At 31.1% G+C, this 27,656-nt stretch overlaps 1 protein-coding gene across 3 annotated transcripts in view; it reads right to left on the bottom strand.

The window, feature by feature from the left end:
* Nucleotides 1–1,356: 1,356 nt before the first annotated feature.
* LOC106457700 (follistatin-related protein 5-like) overlaps nt 1,357–27,656 on the bottom strand; it is a 129,643-nt gene continuing 103,343 nt past the window's right edge. For 2 of the 3 annotated variants that reach the window (XM_013917150.2, XM_022383871.1), the window contains 11 exons: nt 25,841–26,080; nt 22,778–22,993; nt 21,411–21,577; nt 19,877–19,994; nt 18,628–18,786; nt 14,852–14,983; nt 13,024–13,283; nt 11,796–11,981; nt 10,564–10,744; nt 8,979–9,185; nt 1,357–5,845 (listed from right to left, as the gene is read on the bottom strand). In XM_013917150.2, coding sequence (XP_013772604.1) covers nt 5,481–5,845; nt 8,979–9,185; nt 10,564–10,744; nt 11,796–11,981; nt 13,024–13,283; nt 14,852–14,983; nt 18,628–18,786; nt 19,877–19,994; nt 21,411–21,577; nt 22,778–22,993; nt 25,841–26,080 — 2,231 coding nt within the window. In that variant the 3' untranslated portion in view covers nt 1,357–5,480. The remainder of the gene's footprint in view (nt 5,846–8,978; nt 9,186–10,563; nt 10,745–11,795; nt 11,982–13,023; nt 13,284–14,851; nt 14,984–18,627; nt 18,787–19,876; nt 19,995–21,410; nt 21,578–22,777; nt 22,994–25,840; nt 26,081–27,656) is intronic. The other variant, XM_022383866.1, reaches the window with a different exon arrangement.

A 27,656-nucleotide genomic window follows, 5' to 3' on the forward strand; every position in this document is an offset into this window, starting at 1 on the left:
AAATGTAGATAAACTATCATGGTTTCTTGTTAGTGTAACAAGAATGGTGGTTTGTTCCTACATGAAAAATCAAGACCAGTGGACACTTTACTGGTTTTACTAAACTTGAGTATAGCGATGTGACAGGATACAGTTGAAAATTTATGAGTAAAAAAAAATTTGGGGGGACTCTTTTGACATGTCCTTTGTGAGTGTTTAAGGTCAAGTTACTTAACAAATACAATAAAAGTGTATATTTATTCAAACAAATTATAATAATGACAGAATTTTGGAAAACAAAGAAGGATCAAAATGCCATCATACCTGTCTTGTTTCTACCCTCATTAGGAATGTGTCTAGTTTAATCTAAATAATGATCATAGTTTATATGTCTGGTGTATTAGTATGTGGTTCACCCCAAATTTATCTTTCTATGATATAATATCTTTTTATAATGATCATCTGTGAATATTTCAAACTGGCTTTATATTAGTGCTTGTGAAGCAATTTCTTTACATCCATCTTAATGTGTGCTAATTACTGTTTATTCTTATTAACACAGTTTGATCTTCTTGTGTCCGTAAGCTAAATTTACTAGAAAAGATGAATACACATATGTTTATCCAACTATAAGCCTATTCATAACCTTCTCCAAAATGGGGAGATTTGCTGTAAACCAAGTTGTATTTTTCTTCATTTCCATTAACATTGTTCAATTCTTTAGTCATTAATTATGATGCAGAAAATTCCACTTAAAAAACCTTTTAATATTTTATTTCATTTAGTGTTGGGATCCTAATTTTTATATAGAAATTACCTGTAGATGAAAAAGTATTGGATTAAAAATTTTCAAATATATATATGCTTCAGTCTATCCATCACACTGTGCACAAGCATTTGTTTTTTGGAAAATAATTGATAGTTTGGCAGTTTTCTGTGTAGTTAGGCACACAGAAAAGGTGTTATAAAATTCATTGGTTGTCAGATACATTAACAGTTACCCTTATTGTGTGTAATGTTTTACCTTTTTCAGAGGAATATACATACTTGTAGTTTGTGATATTTAGCTTTTTTCAAATAAAAACACTTGTAACCTGAATTGCTAATAAAAAAAACAACATATTATCAATAAAAAATAAGATACTTGCATCCTTAGGAAAACTTCATATAATTCAAAATATATTTAGTCTTTTTTTTTTCAAAACAGCTTTAATTGCATTTTTTATGCAAACTTACAGTGCCACAGGAATAAAAGGAAGTAGAATAACTTGTAAATTCACACTGCACTTGTACAGCTTATTTGAGAATTTCCTGGTACATAGGACTGACAATGACCAACCACTAAGAAAACATGATAAGAAAGCCAAACACTATGTGTGAAAGTGAAGAAGGAAACCTTTTTATGAAATTTAAATAACATCACACAAGTGTTTTTAAAGAAACACTGAAGGTCAATCAGTAGCTATTGAATTTCTATACATTTACAATTTATGTTAACTCCATCATCAATATTTAATCGCTTATAAAATAAAAATAAAATGTGGAATGAATGAAATTTTTAAAGTACTAGTACTTTGTGTTAATTCATAAATTATTAAAGAATTAACAAAACATACAGATGTCTATATTGTGTTAATTCTTTAATCATTAGTGCATTATTATGCTGATGTGTTATTACTGTTTTTTCCATATGAAACTTAACATGTGATTATGAAATGGAACCTTTCTACTAATAAGATTCAACTTCTAAGTGACAAACAGGTTTTAGCTGTGTGTATTTTGTTTATATACTTTAAAATCAACTATTTTTATTATATAGTGTAAACATAATAAGACTGGGCTAAACTAAAATTGTTTCTAATGACTACATGCATAAAATGTACATATTAATATAAAGCCACTTGAATTCACCATTAAGCAATCCTGTTGGAATAATGAGTATTATTAAATTATACATCGATTTTTTTTTTCATAAATTAACATATACCAGATACATTCCTCTTCAGTTCTCCAATACTTAAGTATGACAAAATGTTTGCTATATATATATATATATATATATATGCAATGTATTTTAAACAGGAATTAAATATACAACAGTCTTGTATGTATTTTTTGGTGGTGAGAAACAAAACGTATGGAAGCATTAGGCATTTCATGCTTCATTAATGTTAAATTATTAATGCTAGTTACCTGATTGAATTGATAGCTTATCAATAATATGTATGGCTTGAGTTAGAAACTGACACATATTATACAGTGATATTAATGCTTAAAAACACTATGCATCATTCAATGTATCATTAATTTTTTTAAATAAACTTAGCCCATCAGAAATAAAAACAAAATTACTTTATAAAAGTTAGCTAAGCACAATTAAAACACTAACAAGTATTGATCTAATTAGCCCATAATTTTTAAGGTAATCTTAACATTATCATTGGTTGTCAAAAAAGTACAGTAAAATAACATCATACGAATTCTACCAAAATTGGAATGTACGTATTCAGCAAAACTTATCTTTAATGCATACTTTTGCTTTAACCATCAATTAAGTTTCTAGCAATCAGAAGAAATCAATATTTCCTACTTAGTCAGAAAATCAGTTATATAAGATGTAAAATTTTTCAAAAAAATTATTGTAAATATTAGAATTATATTTAACATGTATGACAGACTGTTTAAGGATGTTAATAGTTCTATAGGCTAAACAAGAAAGCAAGGAAATTGCCCATTTGACAATATTTTCTTATGTCATTACAGAAAGGCCATATAGGAAGCAAAGATAGAGAGAAAATTTTGATTTTGTGACAAATCAAAAATTAAACTCCAGGCTTTATACAACTTGGCTATTTTTTTTTTTTCTGTACATATACATACACCATAACTTCTTTGGCGAAACAGCATTGACACACATATGGCATTATGACAGCCAAAAGAACTAATTATAAAAGTGTATTTTAGCTCTTAAATAGCTTGAATTATTGTATTTGAGATAAAGTTTTGGTTTAATCTAAACATCTTGGAAAAACCAGAAATGTGAATTTGTAAGTTGATGAAATAATATTAGTGACAAAAATGTGTTTTAATCTGATAAAATTCATTCTTTTTTTTTTGCAGCATTATCTTTAGATGATCACATGCTCATAAGATTTTATCAGGAACATCATTTACAGCTCCTATGCTGTAGCTGCCTGTCATAGCTGGCTTTTTGGCAGGGATAATAACCACAACAAAAAAACAACCTGGATCAAAATATTAGCATTTACAGATACTGTGCTTTGACTAATTTTTTAATATTTTGGTTATTAACTGTTTAACATCTACCTTAGCAGTTCTAAATATCATGAGTTTTAATTTATTACATTTTTCAGCCATTAGAGCTTCTTTCTTATGCTACAACCTTTACAAGATAATCTGAAATGTATGGCTATTTTATTGACTGACAGCATAGACATATTTTAAACATAGAGTACCATTTTGAATAGCCAGTGAACTTTGGTAAATAGTAAATTAAATATTCCACATTTATAATAAAACACAAATAAAATTAAAGAACACATAGAGACACGATTAATTTTTATTACTTGTTAGGTTTTTCACTGCCATCAATATCCATGCATTTTTCTAATGATAAAAGTTTCTTTAAATATAACAAGTTTAATGTAGTTGAATTGCATCACTGGAAAATTTACTGAAATGACTTTTTATATTGCTATATATATATTTTTTTTGTTGAAAGTTTTCAGTCACATTACAGTATGATAAATTCTGATTGACCAATTATTTTGTTATTTTTGGTTTTAGGGACAGAAATGTTAGTTTTGGTTTCAGATTATGTTTTTATTGATGGTCTTCAAACCCCTATGGTTTTGGTGAAATGATGACTCTGGGATAAACTTGTTTGAAATATTATTTGAAAAAAATAAGACATCTTCATATCCAAAATTTTTTTTTCCAGTATATGATTGAGTTTACAAATTTTTAGGAAATAGCAGGTATATCTGAATATTAAAGTACGAGTAACACAAGTGCTTTTATTGGCCTAAAGGTTTGCTAGGAATAATTAAACAGTCAGGCTCATTTAGTGAAAAGTCTAAATATATGAAACTTCAGTTTAAAGTAATCCATATTTTATCTATTATTATTATTAATTATATTTAGAAAACGTTTGACATAATTCACTGTAGAAATCATTCCAGATCCTATTGAGGTTCATATACTGGCTTCGTGTCATTCCAGGCTACTGATTCATTTTAATATATATACTAATGCATTGTTTCACACAGGTCATTCCTTCTACATAATAATACATATAAATAGAAAACAATGTTGTGACCTTTAACTGGGCATAGAACCCACAAAGGGTTCTCGAACATAACTTATTCCAAGTGTGTATACATCATCATTTACAGCAATACCACAAGAAGATTTCTTCATTTGTGAATAAGTTCCAATGGTTAAGCTACAGAAAAAAATATTACAAATGACATATGGCTTTTAACTGTCAAAGCACAAACTTTAGCATACACAAATTGGACACAGTTTACTGTGAAATGAGTATAGTAGTAGCCACTCCAAAAAATTTACATGCTTTTGACTTCCTTTACCTGGAATGTAGGTATCATTATATGGATATACAAATGGCACAAGCTAGCACACGTACTTTAATAAAGGTCAGATCTAATTTTAAATGGAAAAATCTATCACTATCTTATTTGTTAAGTAGATTGCTTTCACAATGAAAACCTTTTAGACAGTCCAGAAGCATTTGCAAGGTAATCTTTTGAACCATATGATCACTAAAATCTAAGCAAAAGCTGTTTGTTTAAAGATTTGGAAGTTGTTGCAAAAAAGCACAATTGATCAGCCATGTTTCTACTCAAAACATGGACTTTCAATTTTTGGATTTATATAATTCAACATAAAAAGAAGCACATGTTTAATAACCAAATAATAATATACAGCTTTTTTTTATACACTACAAATCACAGACTAGAATTTTTATCTCATGAAAAAATTGAAATGGATCCTAATATTTGTACAGTGCTACTCATAAAATACTGATTAAAAATTGTATAATCTGAGCTATAAATCCAAGAAAAAATTGTTGGATTCTATAGCAACTCGAAAAATGGAGAATTTTCAGTTAAGTGGTTCAATTACTTAAGTATTTAACTGCAAGTGTGTAACATGCTTTTGAAAGCTAATTTATAGTTACGAGAAAAGATCAGCTCAATTTATATATACTTATTGATTTCGCTATTAAATATGTGTTTGCAAGTTACACAAACCATGAAAGCCAGAAAATACTTACTCTGATTTGCTAATTTATCTTACTTAAGAAAGATTTTAAGGATTTTTGCACAAAATCTTTTTTCCAGAAATCTTACTAGATGAAGTGGATAGGCAGGCCACAATATCATATGTAAGTATAGTTAATGGTGTGCCTTAGTTTAACTGAGCAAACATAAAAAACAAGCCTTCCATAAGCAAAGATTTTAGGGTGATTTCACCCAAACCATCATTCGAGGATGGACAATGCTTCCGATTTCACAGTTGACAGTTCTTGTTTTACCATTCACTACAAAGATCGCTTCATTTGCAGTAGTCACCATATAAGTGCCAAAGATTCCTGCACTAGACATTGGCCGGTTTGTATTTTTCCACTCTGCCACCTCCGGATCCATTGCTCGTCCAATACCAGTGATCATTTCCACTTTACCATTGGCAAGGTCAACAAAAAGGATATCTTCCTTATTGGAAGAGCTGGCATACAGGTCATAACTGTGGGTGGTATGAGAAGGAAAATAGGTGATGTCACTGATCTGTAGAGTTGTCTTCACATCAAAGAGAAACTGTAGGCCTAAGAAGACAATTTTCAATTTAAATAAACTATATATATGCATAATTTCCAAAACAAAAATAATTCTAAATTGCACTAGAAATATGCTCATAAATAACACTTATAAAATAAAATAATTTTCGTATTTCGAACTATAATTTTATCTTTATTCAACCAAGTATATTTTATATTTGGTTAAACAATTAAACTAGCATTTAAGCTTTAAAACCTATTAAGTCTTAAGAGATTGAGTTCTTACTTGTTCCTGGATAGATACTTATATATATAATATATATACACAGACAAAAATATACACAATCATGCAGCAATAAGAAAAAACACTATGATGTTAATCATTAATTCAAAATTGCTATGAATTAAAACAAGGCCATATATCTTTATTCTATAGAAAGTTACAATATTTAGTGTCATTAAAATCAAATAATAATTACAAAAATGTCACTTATCATTTCAGATTCTTTACAACAGCAAAGTACAGAACATCACAAAACTGAAATAATACTCTTGTACAAGGGTAATCATAGTACCTTGCATGAAATCCCCAATGAATATTACGTGAGGCACCCCAACTTCACTACACCATACCCACGATAAACTATTGGAAACTTAGTAATTATGTTGGTGGCATTGCAAAAGCATCAAGTGCAAACAGTTTGAGTAGCATATGCAGGTCCAAAGTCATCTATCAATGAATACCTATCATTATGGCTGTGACAACCTGTATAATGGTTGCAAATTTAAACAAAAATCACTGTACTTTCTGAAGAGTGTGTAAAAGTATCCACCACATCTTTGGATTTTCTGTCCCTAAAAACAGGGGATACAAAAATGTAGGAATCCTCTTGAAAAAGTTAGCCCTGTTCAACAACACTTGATATAGTATTTTACTGAAAATCTTCAAATCATAGTACAATCCAGTTTTACTAATAGAATAGAATGAGATAAGGCCTCAATGATTTTGATCCATAACATCCCAAACACAACAGTTAGTATGGTAGAAGCCCAATAAACTAAAATTGAAAATAATGCAGTACCTTAAAAGAAATAGAATATGCCTATTCCAAGCACATTTAGATAAATATTGTTAAATATATGAATAATTCTGTCATTATCAATATCTTGTAAGTTATCATTATATATTTTAATTAAAGTTATTTAGATAGGAATCTAGTTATTACAAATCAACATTCTTGAAAATACATAATGTTAATCAAACTGTCTACTGCAATTAAAGCAATGCCAACATTTGTTGGTCTTACCATGAAATACTCTGAACTTATTAAAATATGATAATTTTTCATAATCAACTCTTACTGAACTTGTACCCACATTTTCAAAGTACTAATTTCTAAAAAAAAAAAAGTTATCAAATAGAAAATTAGAGGCAATAATCAGATCAGTTAGAAAGTTTAAACTGTCTGTAAATATACTTTCAGCTCTTATATAACTATTCTAATTTTCTAAACATTACATAGACAGTGAATGCTTTATTAGTACTTCATTTTATGACATAAAAAGCACTGCAACATTTAGAATGTGTATAGAATACACGCTTATGAAGTCATGCATGTTGTTGACCATGAGCAATAAGTAATACTCATGGTTCATTATATACAAGGTCCAGTTTAGCCTTTTTCAGTTTGTTTCATTTTTGAAAACTGAATGAATTTTTTCTTGAGAATCACATAAAAGGGCCTTGGTAAATGGTGTTTTTTTTTAAGTTACATTTTGGATCTTGTTTTGTGTTAGAATTATTGAAAGAGAAAAGGATACCACTAGTTTTTTTCGGTATCAACTATTATGATATTGACTTTGCTTCTTAAGAAAACTTGATTTTAGTGGACACTATACAGTTTTTATAAATAAACATGGTAGAGTATTATTCAAATTATTATGTATCAATCCAAACGTTTGTCTGAATGTTATCAACCTCACATGTACTTTCTTTTCTGTGTGTGTGTAGATGTGAGCCATTAGGTGAGTTGGGGCAGCAGCATCATCATGGGTCACTTGTTATTTCTGCATTGCTAAAAAAATGTGGTATGGATCGAGAGGGGAGTAACACTGTCACTTAAACATGACAACTGAGATTTTCTCACCAGCAAAGTGTCCATGTCAAAGATAATCGACAGCTGTGCACTAAGTTTGTGAGGACTGGGTCCATTCAATTTATGAAGGATACCAGCAGACCTACTTCTGTTTACACCAAGGAGATGGAAGAGGCATTCCTATGAAATGCAACAAAATCCACTTGACATGCATTGTTTTAGCTTGACATGTCTCAATGTTCATGGACCACATCCTCCAGAAGCTGCTGGATTTCATATCATACCATGTACTGAGAGCCTACATGGTTTGATACAGCAGAGCTACAGATGACAGATGGATCCCTGCCAGGTTGTGGCTCTAATTGTGGATGTATACCTGTCTGGGCTACTGTTCTGAAATGACCAGACAACATCTATTATATATGGGAAAGAAAATTGATAGGCTTACTGAATTTATGACACAAATGCCATGTCTAATGAGGAACATGAGAAGGATTCAACATAAGTCAAGATGTTGCATGACTGCACACATCCAAAAATGGGCCTCTACTATTCCCCCTAATAACATCATTAGTAATTGAACATGAATAATTATCATATGCCAATTTAATTATTCACAGATGGAAGTCTAGAGTCTCAGGTTCTGCAATATTCATTTTGAATATGCCATTGCATTACCCCACTATATATGAAAAAAAAGACTGAGTTTATGCCACAAAAGTGGCAAAACCCATCGACATGCATTACTTCATGAATTGCATCACTACTGCTTGCACTTTGTCACACAAGCAATCTTGAGTAGAGTCTACCAGTAGTTGAGTGGTGCTTATGTGAATGCTTTACACGTGGAGGTGACATAAGATCCAACAGTGCCAGCACCATCAACTGTTTTGACTTATAACTTACATGGCTTTCAAGACAATCAGACAAACTCTCACATGGATACATAATTATGTTGCACCCTATATATTATACAAAATAAACTTCAATCATGGACATAAAAAATATTTGAATTGTTAAGAGTAAGTCAAGCCACAGATACTTTTAAATTTTTTAACTTTTTGTTATCATAACAAAAAACATACCTTCTTCTGTTACTTCTTGGGCAACAATTATGACACTGGAATTAGTCCTTTCTATTGTCACAATATAGCGAGAGTCTGGAGAAATGTGAGGGTGACCAAAGAGATTAGTCTTGTGGGACACAACTGTATCTGTGAGATAGTCCAAGACAAGCTGTCCAGTGGGTCGATGGGTGATAGGTTCAATGCACTCTATGATAACATATCCTCCTATATAAAACAGCAGTTAATTCTTGGTAAGAAACAAGTTTAAAAATATAATACGAAAACTTATTTATACAATTTTTACATACTCTGATTTCATTTTTTTTTAAATCAAATATAATTAAGTTTTAAATAAAATCAGGACTTCTTATTTTCCAAGCCAAAATTGTGAAAATTTAAAAACATAATGAATCATTCTTAGATCTCTCCCTCAACCAGAGGCACCTCAATGGCAGTAATTAGACATAAAAAGTCTGGGATTTAACCAACTTCGGTGAAACTTAAAAAGAATGTAGCATACAATGATATATGGTAATTACAATTTTCAGTTTCTAAATTGGACAAAAATTGACCAAGTTATGACTGGCTACATCACCAATGGATTGAATATTTGGATACAGCAGATTCCAGACTTTCCACCAGTGTAAGCAACACTTCCAAGAAACAATTACTGGAATTTCCATTTCTCTTCCTTGTCACCAAAACACTACTTTGCCTCTGGTTGAGGGAGAAAACCCATGTTAAAAATTTCAATAAGTAATTCCATTTCAGCCTATTAAAAGTTGATATGTGCAACTTCAGAAAAACTGAGTTAACTATACACTATTCAAAGCATTACTTTATATCCAATAAAGATAAATATCTTCTTTATGAATCTCAAATTTATTATTTAATTCGAAAGACCAATATTTAGTAAATCATTGTAAGTGAATATTGCTGACTCATTGTATAGATTAAAACTAGTCTAATATTACATATTCCTTTCTTCTCTTAACAGTTTACATACATCTTGAATTAAAAGAGCCCCCAACTGTAACTCACTAGAGGGTGCACCCAGCCAATATTTATGATACACTAGTTGTCAGACCCCAATCACAATATTTCAAAACAAAAATGGTACTGCCTATATAAAGATGTCATTACACACATAATAATATCAATTATTTATCATAAAACAAAGCAACCACATTAATAATCCATGCAATATCATTATTGGATATTACAATGTTATTTAAGTGTATTTTATACAACAATTAACATCTGAGCTAGTAATCAACCCAAAGTGTGATAGGTGAATATAGTTTTTGCTTCTCATTGGAAGTGAAAGAAATATCTTATTGAAAATTAAATTTTCCACCAAAAAAGTAAACAAAAACTATGTAGACATATATTTTGTGACTTCTTTGAAAGTATATAACATCTTAACATTTAACAAACTTTAAATGTAACATGATTACTTTCATATTGTGCTGTTACTGAAACTCGAGTGAACAAAATTTCCCTACTAAATGGTCTGCAGTGTACTGTAATTTGTTCTTTGAATCAATATAGCCCACTTCTTTGAACTTTGTGGCTCAGGAAGAGCATTTAATTCTTCTCTTACCAACAGCAGCAAAAGCTGCATTATGAGGTGCACAGTTGTAGGGTGTCAGATCCACAGTTTTCACATACTTCATTCCTTGCAAGTGCAACTTGTACATCCCTCGCTGGTTAGTGTGCACAACATAACCATACTTCCATGGATGTCGGAGATCTTGGCTTAGAGGGATGAACAACTCGCTTACCTACACCAGAAATGTTCTATTTAATATTTCAGAAATTCTCTAATACATTTCTTAATTTTTCTCAGTTGCGTATCAGTTATTTCTTACAACTGAAAACAACTTGTCTAACAAAAGGTAGTTGGATAATGTTCAAGGTTGCATCAGAAATGTTCTATTTAATTTTTCACAAATTCTCTAATACATTTCTTACAACTGTAAGAACAATTTGTCTAACACTAGGCAGTTGGATAATGTTCAAGGTTGCATCAGGATTCTTTATAGGTAATGAAAACCAACATTTTCATCATTACTGCTATCTATATTCAACATGCTATAGACTAAGAAACAACAAAAGTTTTAACTGGAGACCAAAAAAAGAAGGAACAGATAGCATTCAGCCTGAATAAAAGAACTAAAATTGGTAATATCAATAATGCAGATGCAAACCAGTAAAACATCCGACTGATCTAACCAAGAGAAGCAAGTCTAGTGCAGAAACACTCTATCACAGACACATTAACGTACATAGCGGATATTTGTAAGCTGACTTGACGTGATGGAGAGATGTGCAAGTGACCTGAAATGTCATCCAGTTATTCATCACTCTAAGCAAGTTGTCTATACAATTCTTATAATATCATGGCTACATTTCCAATATCCACTTTCCAAATATTTCTATCATGCTTGTAATATTACTACATACCATAATAGTGAAGTCATGTAGTAGAGAGTATAATGCCCTACTGCTAAGGTCTTATTTACTAATGCAGAAAAAATCTTAGATATACCAAATGTTAATGAAGAAACAGATTATATATGATTTTTCTTAAATATTTCCCTCTATTATTTTTTTATAGCTAAATCATATCATTAATATTAAAGCTGAAAGCATCTATAAACTCAATAAGTATAAAAATAATATCATTTTTGAGTTGTTCAGTAAAAATTAATAATGGAGTGAAATGTTTATTTTTTATGTTAAAATATCACTTTCATACTTTGTATTTATAAGTGTTTTCAATTGCCTATAACTGATTAATACAGAATTATCATCATATCAGTCCAAACTTACCAAGTCAAAGTGCCCATCAACAGGTTCTGGATGGACTGTGTGGTGTTTCCTCTTCTGACTGGCATCGCGAATAATCTGAATTGTTTTAGTACCTTGGTCCTCTGCACTACGCCAACAGGTTAACCAAACTTGATCGAGATGAGGAGCATAGTGTAAATCAACGGGATACTTATCTGTGACAACAACCTGACAGCAGAAATAAGTGTTACAACAGCACTCACTTTATACATATTTTGTATCTAGGTGCTTTGTTACCTTTAATCTGCCAATTTTAAGTTATTTTTATAAACATATTTTCACATTAGCTCTTTCAAATTAAAATTTTAGCTATCATAAATACATTTTACATTTACTTTTCACTATAGATGACTATACATATACATATGTGAACTGAAGTGGAGTTGCTTCATTTGATTTCAAAACTTGAAATACATATTGCTTCATAATATAGCATAAATTACTGTGAATTTGTTTGAGTAACATATAAGGATACAGTGATTGTAAAAATTTTGTTACGATTCAACAAATTAAAACATACATATATATATATATATATATATATAACATTTATATTAATTCATTTGTCGATCTGCATACTTTTCATAATTCAGGAAGTCAGAAATACTTCAGTAGTATCTTAATTATCTCCAAAAGTTGTCTATTCTTTTGGATTGAAATCATTAAAAATATCTGTTTACAAAACTTTATAGGTGTCTGTTATATCAGTTAGTAGGCTAGAGCCTCACAATCTTGAATGTATGTAATATTTATTACCATATGTCTTGAATTATTACCAATACAAATTGGAAAAATGCTGTAAATTATTACTATTAATATTAAACTTAAATTCACACTTTCTTTGGAACTTTGTCACAAAGATACAAAAAAGTGACTGTAAAAATTCTGTTATATTTTAACCAATTAAAACCTACACATATACAGTTTATAAGTAACTTTTATACTAATTTTAATGTTGAAACTGATCTTACAGCTGGTAATTAAATCTTTGTGGTATTTTAGTTTAATTTTAACTAACATATACAATATTGTGTACATATCTCTACTACTGCTATTAAGATTGTACTTGACAATATCTTAAACTAAGGGACAAATTTTTAAAATTTTCAGCTTAATGTCGATTTTTTTTCTCATTAATTCTTTTGTTACGTACAAATTCTTAGGTTCGACTTAATGAATAGAAATAATGTAATAATATAAAATAACATACATCTACAACCACCATTTGGACCCTAGAAATAATTAGAACTCTATCCTTCTTTGGTTGAGAAACATACACATAGCGATCAGCCACATTAACAGCATTTCCCCATGAGCAGTTGATGCCCCTATCACCACACACGTATTCCTGGGTACCAGGAATAATGTCAGTACTCTGGATCTGGTGGTAAAGTCGGCAGTTGTCTGGGTCATATACAGACACTCCCCAGTCATGGAAGGCAAAAAAACGTCTTTCTTCAGATGGAGCAGCTAAAGGAATCCAATTCTAACTTAGTAATATTTCCATATAAATAGAATGCTTAAATCATGAATTGACAAATTGAATATAGTTAATTTTACCATAAAAATCTGCTCACTGTTTGTTATACAGAGAGTTGAGTACATAATAATAAAATGATTTTTAAAAAGCAAATCAAGTCATAATAATGTATAAGATTATTTGCATTTTAATGTTTCTCATTTCAGTTGCATTCAACTACTTGAAAAGATGCTTTTGTGAAAATATGGATGTTACAGTAGCATCTGAGGTTAGTCTGAATACACTGAAAGGTTTGTGTTAAACACTAAGATTTACTCTTTACAACAAGAAAATCAGTAGACATTTTCTTATGTTATTGAAAACATCAATAGAGTTTATAGTGTATGCTCAGTCATATAAATAACCAAACTTTTATACCAATATTCAGTCTCATATTTATATATATATATATATGTACACGGTACAAATTGAAATGGCACAAACTCACCAAAACATGTAGAAGCATTTAGAAAAGGCCTGGTACCTTCAATAAAGGTTTTATATTGTGTAATTTCAAATGTTATGTCATCTGGTTATTATTATATAGAACATGTTCAATGGGATTTATAATTTAAGTTTGTGTTTGTCTTTTGATGATTGTATGACTCAATGTGCATACGTGAAAAACTTTAAGTGTGGCTGTTATTTTAATCTCTGTTGTTTCTTTCTATTGTATTCAGATACACTGATGTTTAACAGAAAAGCCAAATGTTCCTGCAAAATGCAGGTTCAGGAATGTTAAGAAAAAATAAATTGAACACGAACAATAAATGAAAACAAGAAAAACAAGTGTAGTTTGAAACCCAAAAATTCTCTATTAAACAAAAAACACTGTCATTTAAACTGACCAGGATTTTTTTTTCTGTGTTGTACAGCTGCTGGGGTCAACAAGAGTTAAATCAAGAGTCAAAAAAAGAGATGGAACTATGGAAATACCTGACTTAAATACTCTAGAATAACAAAGGTAGTCAGGCATCCCACGTGTCTACATGTTATATACATCAATTAGCGACTTAAATGCAATCTTAAGCCAAGTCAGGTGTACAAGTTTCTGTATCACTGGTTTGAATGATCTATCTTTCAAGTAAATATAGAAAGACATACATGTTAACTTGAGAGTCAAGGGTAAAGGTTGCAGTATGTATCCTTTACTTGTGTAAAAGGATTAGCACATTTATGACCTTGAGACATTTTGTCATGGATGTGATTAACAACATACAGAAACTGTATGAAAATGTATGAAAAGAAAAATATTACATGAATGTACCTGAATAAAGATGTATTCTTCACTGATTATGGAAGGGTGATTTCTATGACTATTTGAGTCATTACATTGTTAATGCGCAACCGATTTTAAGAATAAATCAAATGATAAATTACCGAGAAGTTTCTAAAAGTACTTATCTATTATTAAAGGAAAAAGTTTTAAAACACAGATTGATGTCTTCAATTGAATTTTAATTATTGCTTTATAATCAAAGTGGTAATATCTCAAGAACAGTATATATGTATATCTTACTTGGAGTGGGTTGATCTTGAACAACAAGGGAACTAATATCTCTCATGGATCCTGCTGGGTTGGAGGCTACACACATGTAAGCACCAGTATCACTGTATGTTATCTTACCTACTGTGAGTGCTGTTCCATTACCTAAATAATTGTGAAAACAAATTGTTACTTTTACTACACTTTTATTATTGGTTATATTTTAATAATGTCACGTTATATACACACATACATATATATATACACACACATCATGTGCTCACTTTTTGAATTATAATGAAAAGAAAGAATACTGTTAAAAAAATTTTTTCATTTGGCATATATATATATATATATAATAACATTCAAATCAGAAAAAATAAAGATTATCTTAAATTTGCATTTGTTAATCTTAAAATATACCAGTTAAATCAAACATACTTTGGTAGCAAAATGATGACATTTTGATTAGGTACACACAGGAAACTATATATATTATTAAATGGTTACTTAAACTGCAATATACTTTAATGATATCAGGTAGAAAAGAATCAAGTATCTGCAAAGCAAAGGTTTTGGAAATGCACTGCAGAGAATAATTTCAAACACATTCAGAAAAACAAACAAATACACATGTATAAATAAAATAATATCTTTATTCTCAAAATCTTATAATATGAGTATTGTTCATTTGTAACTGGTTGGCCTACAACACTTGACAATGTAATTGATAATGACTAGCATGTATCAGTTAGCTTTCTCAGTTTTAGACTGAGTATCATATATATCAGATGAGCAATTGTTTCTCAAAAAGATAACTTACAAATCTGAACCATATTTTCCCTTCGTGTCCTGTTTATCTTCTGAGAAACACCACTGCTTAAAATCTTTACACAAATAAGGCCAGGAAGTTAACATTTTCCTTATCGAAAATGTATTCCTGATAGGTATTCACAGAAAGCTGTTTTTCTATTGAAGTTGCACTATTCTGCCTGAGAAACTTGCATGCCACCAGCCTTGTGAAAACTCCTACCTAAATTTCACTTGAAACATGTGAATTTGTGATACTGCATGAAACCTTCCACCAACAGGAACGTGACACACTTCCTTGCACAAATGTGTCCTCTACATTCACACATGTAATTCCTCATTCTTGTACAAAGCAACAAATAAAGGTGCACTGGAAAGGATAAGTGGAAACGTGTATGGAGGGGAGTATCTATCGGAAATACATTTTTCAATTAAGGAAAATGTGAACTTCCAATATAATCACTCACCTCCAGACACAGAAAGCTAGAATCCCACGTTGAGATGGTGGAGGGATCAATACTAAATTTACCTAGATGAACTACTTTCAGCATGTGTCTGAAGAAAACCCATAAGGTGTGACACCTTATGGAAGGGGCTCCATACCCATACCCATGGGAGACTATCTCACTTCATCTAAGGTACACTTTCACCCATGAATAGGATTAGGAGAAGCAAAAGGCCTGAATTGTATTGCAATGATGGGCAGAATAGGTACATGACAGTGTGAGTACTCATACACAAGATGTCAGATGGCCAGTAAATGTAGTGTGGTTGGACTTTGTTCAGACCATATGTTGTGCAATACCTCCTCAACCATTAGTCTATATGGGTCAAAACCAGCTGCTGAAGAAGGACACCAGTGATAAGTATCCGAGCTTAGCTTCTCTACTGTCAGACACAACAGACCCCCTTGCCAGTCACAGGAGGAGGACACTGTGTATTCATTTTTGTTTATTAGACACAATTAGTATGGATACTTGTATAACTAAAACTCAACCATCAAACACTATGGGCCCCTTGCCTGCTGTGAGAGTAGGGTGTGTGAGCAATACATAGGGTAAAGGCCATTGCAGGAGTAGGAATTATGATAAATACTCAGATATTCAAGCTTGATATAGTGATATGTGTCGAAATTCCACTTGGAGATTGTAATGTATCTATATGCAATGAGATGGTCTGCACTACACTCTGGAAGTATCCCTGCCCCACTTCTCATTACTTGTATCAATGTGATGATGTGTGATCGCTGTCCAACCTAATTGGCTATTTGGTTTCACTAACAGATCAGCAAACTCCCTGAGCTACTCAGTGAGTTCATATCTTTGTCTCAAGTTCATATTGTTAGCACAATCCATAACTAGAAATTTTAGATGCTGCAGAAGCTATGCATTCATTCTTGAACATGTTGTAGGGCTGTGACACTAGTTATTCAGCTAGTATTTCATGTCTAGCTTGTTCGAACAATGTTGGTGTTAAATAGCCAAAGTGGTGGCTTTCATGGTGCAGCTGAAACATGACCAGGTCACAGGTCCAGTATCCACAACAAACTCAATCCCCCCATCCAGGTATCATTGACAGCACCTACCTTGTGATGTCAAGACCATGGTTATCTAAATTAATCACCATAACATTACATATTAGCTGACTGCTACACTTATTGGGATAGTGGCCAGATCCAAACTGCCAGTCTAAACTAGCTGAAGCAGCTACTGTCATATCTTTTCATCAATCTTCCTGAATCTCTCATAGCATTGGCCTGAAGCAGGAGCTCCTTTCCTTGCACTCATAATACCTTTTGGCATCCAACTTTGATTGCATTTATGGTAACTGAGCCTGGGAAGCTCCTTTTTCCTATCTGGTAACTGCATCTTAACACAGACACCTAGAGGTTTTTGGAACTAAGTCCTCACTTGAGACTGCCACTGCCCATTTATACAGCCCATGGTTTGATATGGCTACTTCAAACCACACTGCCACAGAAACTACCAACATGAAAGATAAAATGTTTCTGAAAACCATGTGATGCCATATAGGTTCATTTGACAGTCCCTTAATGAGCTTATTAATGAGTATTTAATCACAATCAACAGGAGACATACTTAGGAATGTCACCCCATACAATCTTCTTTGATCACCTGCATTAGCAACCAACTTCACACTTTGAACTCATCCCAATCAAATGCTTAGATTACTACTTTGATACAGGGTTCAATCCAAATGTTCTAGGTCATCAAACACTGGATCTCCTAAACTTAGCATCAAGCATTGCACTACTTGTCCCTGAGCCAATCCCTTCCATGCAACAAATTGTTTGAAACACTTGAAGAAATACTCCAAGTCCTTTTTTGCTATCCCTTTAAACACCAAGGGTTCCCTATTTTACATCATCACCATGATTAAATGATGGTGCTATCAGCTTTTCTAATGTTGTGTGACTGAGGTGCTGTCAGCACTGAGGGTAGACCATTGTCTTCCTTTAAAATTTTGCATGTATTCTGACAAATGTCAGAATGACTTGCTAGATATGTTGGAGCATATAATGACATAACAAGCATACCTCAATTTTTATGTATACTCATTTCTCTCATATTCATGCAACCAGTAAGAACAACATGGTTGTAACTTAATCTTGATTCTACTCAATGTTATGTATTGCAAACATATTCTTTCTAATGAATGGTTTTTAATTACATCAAAGTTGAAACCATCCTTATCATTTCTTATTTGTGGTTATGTTTTCCATTTACTCATTTATCAGTAATGAATAAATTTAAAAAATTTGGAATCTGTTTCTTAGGTACAATTATTTATTAATAAGTGAAAATTATTGACAACCAGCACTTTTTAGACATCAACATTGAGTGAATTCTGTGACTGTTTTTTTAGGCTTGACAGTCTCAAATACCTATTTATTCCCAACTAAGTTTTTTTTCACAATCAATATATTTGTGAACTTTTAATATTTTTTTAATATTTCCTAAATCATCCTAACACCTTACCAACAACTGTGTATTTCTCTGCTCCAACTTTCAGTTCATCATCATTCTTTAGCCAGGAGACATTTGGAGTGGGCACACCAGTTACATGACACTCCATTTCAGCCAACTCTCCAGGGGCTCTTGACTGAAGTTTAGGAATGACATGAACCTCGGGTAGAGCTATGTATGGAAAGTAGAAGATAATAAAATTAAAAGTATTTGGAAACATAAATAATTAAACATCTTGTGATAATATAAATCTTACATTTTACTTTAGTTTCTAAAGCGATGATTGGTCAAAACTTTCTAAAAAGCTAAGTTACCCTTATAAGCAACAAACTTTAAAATGTATAAACATTTAATTTGACATTTTGGATTATAAAACTGAATAACAAAAGGCAAAGAAATAAATGCATATTCTTTAATTCATATTAAAGTCACCCTCAAATTTTTCTGTGTGTATTTTCATCACTAGTTTTCTTACATTATTACTCTCTGCAAGCTACACATCAAATAAAACATAGCAATTTTTTTGTCTGAAATAAAAATTTATTCTCTGAAGGAAGAAGCATTTCTATATTAAAGGTATCTAATTAAATTCTGCAGCTGCAGTGTGTTTAACACTAAAATATGAATTAAAAATCAATAGAATAATAATGTGGAAGAAAAAAAAAATAGCAGTAGAATGTGGCTTTATCATGAATTTTAGGCCTATTTGTTTCTATATCACTTAAGGATTTGTGGATTTTCCCATAACTCTGTCAGATGAAGATCTGAAACAAATAAATCTGACACATTATTGTTTGAACCTTTTTATATCTGATGGAGGGCATCTATATGAAATTTTGTAAATTAATAAAGTTTTCATTTATGTGTTAAATTATTTTTTTATTTTAATTCAAACTTAAAAGTCTGTTATTAGATCCCGAAGACAGCGTATATTAGTATTGTTTTCAAATGGCATTCACAAACAATATGAAAGTTTTATAAATATTAGGAATTAAAGTTTGTGAGTGATTTTGCATAAAAAAAACATCCGTTTACCATATTTTTGTGTATCATAATAGGAGCTATATAAGCAATGCAACTTCAATACAGTTAGGTTCTAAAATTATGTTTAGTTGCTAGGTTATAAAACAAAATGTTAAGTATTAGTTGTATAACTGTAACAGGATAATCAAAGTATAATTTTCTACATTAAAAAAATATATATATTAGTAAAAAATATGCAGACATAAAACTGTGTGTCTCCAACTATTCAACTACTCACTGTGGACATGTAGGACATGGGTCTGATAAACATCCCTGTTCCTCTGGGCATGGCATATGTAATTTCCTCCATGCACAAGCTGGACATTGGTCAAATAGAGAGAGCCATCCACAAATACCTGTAAACATATTCATTCAATCATCTTGTTAAATTTCACATTATGTTTATAGCAAATATTTTAAATGTGTTACTGGATCAAAATAAATGTAAAAGAGAAAAAATGTTACACCCAAAAATTTGTAGAAAACATTGAATCGAAACATGTCACATACGAGCTAATTTATGCTCTACATTAATCCAATTGCCACTAGAAGTACAGCAGCAATGGCGTAGACCACTTCCTAAGTTGGAAGTTGTTTTTTACAGAAAGAACCGGATCAAGGAAGATTGTAGATTCAGAAATTATTTTACAACAAAACTGATGAATTGACAGAGGTTAGTGCAACAGGTAAAATAATATCATCTCTTCATGTGGCAATTAATACTTAGCACTTTTCCTTTTTATACACATACTGCAAAATTATTTGAGAAACATTTCATATAGAAACTTCCTGTGGCATGTCTGACCTTCAGTTTCATTTTTCCATACTATGACTTGTAGTCTGATTCAGATTACTGTATAACATCATGTTAGAAAACAATGTCCAACAAAATAAAAGGTAGTCTGATCAAATAATGATAACTGACTCCAGTTTCAATTTTTGCATGAAGCATTGCTTTCTCACTACAGATTCATTAACTGTAAGGTCATTTTTTTTTAGAAAAAATCTGAAAATTTCATGCTTCTATTCCTTCAGTTAAACTTATACATCAGTTTTCGTTTAATATTTCCAATAAAAAAACTGTTAATAAAGTTAATCAGATTTAATATGTACAAATTATGATGCTTAAGTCAAATCTGTAACATCTGCAAAGAGTCAACAGATAGATATCTAAGTTGCAAAATGACACTCCACAATAATATATTATGGTAGACAGTTTGGCAATGCTTGAAATAAAATGTTCAACATCATACAATGCCGCTTAACTTTTGACAGTTCATGCACCCATTTTCTAGGTTTGACCTAACGATTTCTGTACCACTTAACACATAAAAGTAGTGTCTGTTTTGCTTGTTTGTTTTGAATTTTGCACAAAGCTACACGAGGGCTATCTGCGCTAGTCATCCCTAATTTAGCAGTGTAAGACTAGAGGGAAGGTAGCTAGTCATCACCACCCACTGCCAACTCTTGGGCTACTCTTTTATCAACGAATAGGGGGATTGACCATCACTTTATAATGCCCCAATGGCTGAAAGGGTGAGCATGTTTGGTGGAACGGAGAATCGAACCCGCAGATTGCAAGTCGAGCACCCTAACCACCTGGCTATGCCGGGCAATGTAGTGTCTGGTATTTAGCATAAAGAAAAGGAATATAAAACTAGATTATTAAACTAAATCAATATATGAAAGGTGTCATCTAATTATATATAAATAAATATATATATATATATATACAATTAATGAAACAACAAAAAACTTAAGCAAAAGCATACCTTTATCTCTTCTTCATTCAAAAGTGAGAGGTCAAGGTCATTCCTTCGCCACACAATAGGTGGAGGTGGGGTTCCACTAACATCACATTTTATCTCTACATTATCCCCAACAGATGCCATGACATGGTTTATTTCAAGAGATTTATCCAAAGAAACAACAGAGACACCTGGTGCAAAAGAAAATGAACTCATGCCATCAATACCTTCAACCAGTCAATACAACCTTTTACAATTTTAACACAAATTTTCAAAAAGAAGTATTATTCATTTCAACTAATGTCAAATTCAGAGCTAAGACTAAAACATTTTAATTCATTCACCATAACATAACAGTCAGATGCAGTTAAATGCTGAAAGAGAATCATTTTGCATGATAACTACATGAAACTATTCAGAATTGAAAATAAACTACCAAAACTAAAAGTCAGTTATTACACAGACACTGTCACTGGTATTTATAGAATATTTTTCTTCTTCTGGTATCATCTAGAATTTTCCAGACTTGTGATATTTATCGTTTAGGATTTCAATTAAACAACGTGCAATATCCAAAGTTTCTCAAAATATAGTAAGCACACACAAACAATTAGCAAGTTTAATTTTATTACTGCAAAGAAAATGATAAAAGAAAAGGGTTATAAAAGAAAAAACAAACTACAAATATTATCAAAAAGTTAACTTTTTTTTTTTACAATAACATTTATAATAGTCTTTTGCTTAAAATTAATTAGTAGCATATATTAATTATAAGCAATATTTTGACTATCTCCACCATTTTTTTATGTTAGAAAATTAGTTTCAGTTTATGTATATTGCAGATTTTGGATTTGAAGTATATATTTATATGTGTATTTCTGCTCTACAGAGGCAGTTTGCTTCTTTAGTATTTTGAGGATATACTGATACATGTGAATATCATTCTGCATGTTTTGTTCTTTCCTACAGTTCTCGCAAGTAGCTTTTACAGATTTATGTATTTCACAGTACATTTTCTCAACTGTACTTCATAATGATAATATAACCCTGAAAACAAAATATGTTGGAGTGTAAGTATGCAATTTTACAGCTTGCAAAGAATTATTTCTACATAAATAACTTTAACAAAGTAGAGAACCTGATAAAAATGTAACAGCATTATAGCAGAATAATCCTATTAATGAAATTCATTACATATACACTAAGTAGCTGGCTACACATAAAAATGCACATGATTTATTCTAGTGTTTAAGCACTCATAAATTATAAGCGTATAAGCATTGAGCCTATTATGTAAAGCAACACCATACTCAACAAAATCATCACCACAACAAGGAGACCAAAGTGCAGGAAAGAAGGGTTAAGAAGCAGAAAAAGCAGACAGAACTTACTGTATAACTTACTAAAGGCAATATAAAACTCATTGATGTTTAATTTTCCATCTTGATTGGGATCATCAAAAAGTAACATATCTGCCAGTATGCATGCTGTAGATAGCTGACCCAAGTGATCATGTTCTCCAGCTTGCCATAACTCTTCCGCTTCTAATAATCCATTGTTGTTTTGGTCATAATGAGAAAACATAATGCTGACAAGATATTCATTGCCTAAGGAAAGAAAACATGGTAAGTTTGATAATTTTAATAAATGAATAATTTTTATAAAAATAATACCACATTAAAATGGAAATATTTTATGACGACTCTGCCCACTTCTGACAACAATAGGAACAAAAGTATTTTTCATATGTATGTACATAAAATTTATATTTTAAAGTTTAGTGCATTATGACACTAGCGGCAAGTACTAAACTCTTTGTTTACATGCTGATATGTTTGCATTATTTCAAAGTATCATTATCATTCTTTCAGGACACAATTTAAGAACTGTTATGTCTGATCACTGCCTAGATGTTTTATTCATTCTATTTTCTTCATATTTTCCTAAGAACAATGTTTTAAATACCCAAAAGAGCACTTAATGTTTCTTATTTCCAAACACTGTGATCATATGAATGCTAAACAACACAATGGACATTCCTAAAAATAAATGTTATAATTGAGAAATAGGTTTAAGTTATACTTGACACAACATATGTATACATAAATGTGTCTCAAAAACTGTGAAATGTAGATGATTAAAATGGTTTGGCCAGTCACTGACATGCATGAGCACCATGAACTAACAGTGTTTGAATAAAATACTTTTCTTTCCTTAAAAATTGGTGATATGTAACACAGGAATGGCTGTAAAAGATACTTAAGAACTTTTACAGTTTCTTATGTAAGAATTCATACAGATCATAAGTTTGGAAATAATCTGTTTAGTTATTTGTGAAGAAACTTTGAGGACATTTTCAGTGTAATCTCAGAATGGAACACTAGTGCAACACAATCTGTAGGGCCGCAGTAAAGAAAAAGAATGATATTTTCTGAGTCTGCTTGTCAATAATGAGGTGTTACACTAATTAAATAGATTAGGGTTAGATAACTTAATTAAATTTAATTTAAAACAGAAGAATATATTATTCATAATATTTACTCTGACAATTTCCTTGTTGAGCAGATGTATTACCCCAAATTAATTTATTGTATTTATACTTTGCTTACTTCTTGTTACAGCTGTAATGCAGAAAGGTTATTTCCAGAATTAACTCTTGAATTGTAGAAATTATGTTATATAAAACCAATAGCAGAATATACTTAGGATGCTGATTATGAGGATTTTTAAGGTATCTTTCATGACTCTTGGAAGATTTCTGGCTAAATTAGTTATCACCACTTAAAAACCTTTGCCCTTTTCTTGTTTAAGAAGTTGAAAAAAAAAATTAAACCAGTCCAAAATAGAACAACTCATTTTGCAGAATTACCATCTCCATCAAAGTAATGTACAATGATTGTTTAATAAAAGTTGACTAACATGCTTGTTTAATCTTTTATTCATTAACAGCTAGGTCTTGAAACTAGATATGCGGGCCCTTAGTAAATGTTTGTCAGTTGCATTAAAAGTCACTTGTAAAAGTGCCAGTTACATTAGCAAAACAAAATAAAAGTCGATGAATTAATGAGTTGTGTGGCCTTAGCAGACATAACTAAATAGTTGATATGAATTTCCAGAAAGAATTGCATTATCAATACTATATATTTTGGTGTGCTAACAAATCTTGGATATTTGAAATAATTATATTTTTTAATATGAAAGGAAAAAATAAAAAACACAACTGACACACCAATTGCGCGAAACATCTTCAATTCCTTTTTTAAGCTTGAAGAATCCCACAAAGATATACAAGAATGATGCATAACAAGCTACTAAAAATAGGCTTAACAATCAATTATTGTAGTGCTTTTTCCCACAAATGTTGTGCTTTCATGTAGTTTTTTTCTATTATTTTGAGTGTTATTTGCAACTGGTCAGAATATTCATAATCATGCCTAGATTATCAAATGGCAAAAAACAGTTCTCCTTCATGGTCACTGGTTAAACACTAGAACTCACTGGCTTTTTTTGATAGCTACCACTACCAATTTTGAGACTTAATTAAACAATAAGTTATGCTTCATTGCACAGCTGATTGACAAAAAGCTGCAATGGAAATTAGAGGTTTTAAATCATTATGATGAGCTAGTAATGTCAATTTTGGTTGTAAACCTCCAAAGTACAATGAACTTTTGTTTTCAGCTTTTCCATAATTTAAATGCTTCTGCTGTTCCAAAACTATTCATATTTTTCATCTTCACAGTTTCACTCATATCAATACATGTGGCATATTGTTGATTACTTCTGTCTCTGAGATAAATGAATTTTTAAAAATCTGACATACACATATCTGTATCAGAATGAAGAAAAGAGTGTGACTTGGCATATTTAGATGTTCAAAAAACTTTTAATGATGTGTCATATAAAAGATTAGCAAAGACAATCACATCATTGGGAGTTGGAGAAAGACTAGTTAACTGTATTGTAGGATGGCTGGATGGAAGAAAGCAAAAAGTTATTAATGGAGTCCAGTGAACCCTTGATACTAGTGGAGTACCTCAAGAGTCATTCATTTGGGGATTGCTCTTTCTTATTTACATTAATGATAATGACAGAAACATAATTAGTAGATTAATAAAGTTTACTATTGACATTAAGCCCTTGGAATTTCTAATACTGGATAAGTCATCCAATCAATCAAAGCAGTGCACTGTTGCCAGCAGCAAGGCTAATAGTGTTTCTGAGTGTATTTATAGACATTTTGATTATGAGTTGAAAGAGGTAATTATCTCTTTACACAAAAGAAAGGATAGGCTCCAGTTAAGACAGTTTTATTTCTGCAATAGGGTAATTGACTTAGGAAATAAGTTGCCATAGGAAGGTTAGTGTAAGCCAGCGCTTTACAGGAGTTTAAGAGTGGAAATAAATTTCTACGTAGTTTAATGATAACTGAAACAAAAACCCAAAAGTCTTACCAGATTTTTTGTTATTCATTAGTTCTGCATTGTTAAATAACAAAAGATTTTCTTTCATAAAGTCATATTCTTCTTGACTACATTCCCTAGGAGTTGTTCCATGCTCTGGTTTGGAAGTGGTAGTTAAAGCTTCCACTTCTGGTTTTGCTAGGTTAGTCCATAATACAGGATTATCAGTTCTCTTCCATTCAGTTGTGGTATGGATATATTTCTGGGATTCTGTTGTTGTCTCCTGGGGTTCTGGTAAGTGTTAAATTCAAGAAAAATAATAAATTGGTGACTGCTAGAAAATGAATTTCATTGTAAGGGATAAAATCTTACTCTTAACCTCTTGACAGCTGATTCACTGTATAGGATATAGTCCACCTTCAGCAGTGAATGAGAGTGTGCTGTATACAGAGTATGGCTTGCAAAAATCCTGTGCACGTTTAAAGCAGCCACAGTCAAAGGGTTAAATAACAGATAACTTTTCACTATTAATTATCAGAAAATTACAATTTGGTTTTCACTAGAAATATATATTTTTAAGGCAAAATAAACCTTTTATTAGATTGCTTTATTCTTTATTTTTCTTCAACAAACATTTGTAGTTAATATAACACTGATAAATCAAAGTTATTAGGTACAGGTATAAATACAGACATATACTGTAATACAAATCTTCTCAACTAAGTTTTAACTCAATCCTCAATTCAAGGGAAAAGCCAGTAACTATCCTTATGATATAACTTGAATTAACTTCCTGAACTTTCTCTGTATGTATTACAAATAATATAAGATTTGTATGTTAGATCAGATTAGAAATTCCAACATTTGATGTCCAGTATAATCAGGATCCAGTTGATTTTCAGACACTTAGCTGTAACAAAATGGTACTAATTTGTAATAACATACAATATATCAGAACTCTTCCAATTCTGAGAAAAATAAATAAATATTGCACAAAAATAAACAACCTAGTTCTTAATGGAAAAGCTCACACTATAAATTCAAAAGAATATTTTGGATTTCATAATTTTGAAGTAGCTAAAGATAGATTTAATCAACAAAAATAGTTTATTTATGTCAGAGGTTTTAAATATGAGTGAGCTAAGGATTCTTCTACACTAGATGTCTGTGACTTGTTGGCGATAAATTCAAACAATAAATGGAGAGCACACAATCCACTTATTCTAAAATAATATATTCAAAACAAGTTAAACTATGTACAAAAATTCTTTACTCTATGGATTTCACAGTTGTATCTCAAATTCTAAATAATTCTCTTTTCTTGTCAAAATTCCGCTTAGGCTGATTCAATTACTTTCGAATCCAACTGACAAGACGAAATATTTTCTCTACTCTTATCACAATCATATCAGCAAATAATTCACTTACATTACCTCGTGCATTACCACAGTTGTATCTCAAATTTTAAATAATTGTCTTCTTTCGTCAAAGTCCATGCAGATGGGTTCAGTTACTTTAGAACACCCTTTGGCAAGACAAATTATTCCATTTATTTCACTTTAAAATATTATCTGTTAAAGATAATCACTCACATGCTGGCTAACTTAACGTTTTCTTTCACTAACTAACCTTTTCTATCTTCACTTGTTAAGTTCCTCACTTTTGCTCAATTGATTGCCTATATTTATATGTTGATCACCGAGGTATGAACTATCTGTAAAGTATGCGAGCCTAATTCCATTGCAAACAGTCTTTACTATCTGACGAAGGGCGACTACTCAATACGTCACACAAAATAAACTAGAAAAAGTTTTCATTTAGATGTGTCAATTTATTATTTATTATCATCTTCTCACTTTTTGAGAAC

The sequence above is a fragment of the Limulus polyphemus genome, unplaced genomic scaffold (genome assembly GCF_000517525.1).
Source record: "Limulus polyphemus unplaced genomic scaffold, Limulus_polyphemus-2.1.2 Scaffold18, whole genome shotgun sequence".
In the NCBI taxonomy this organism is placed as follows: Eukaryota; Metazoa; Arthropoda; class Merostomata; order Xiphosura; family Limulidae; genus Limulus; species Limulus polyphemus.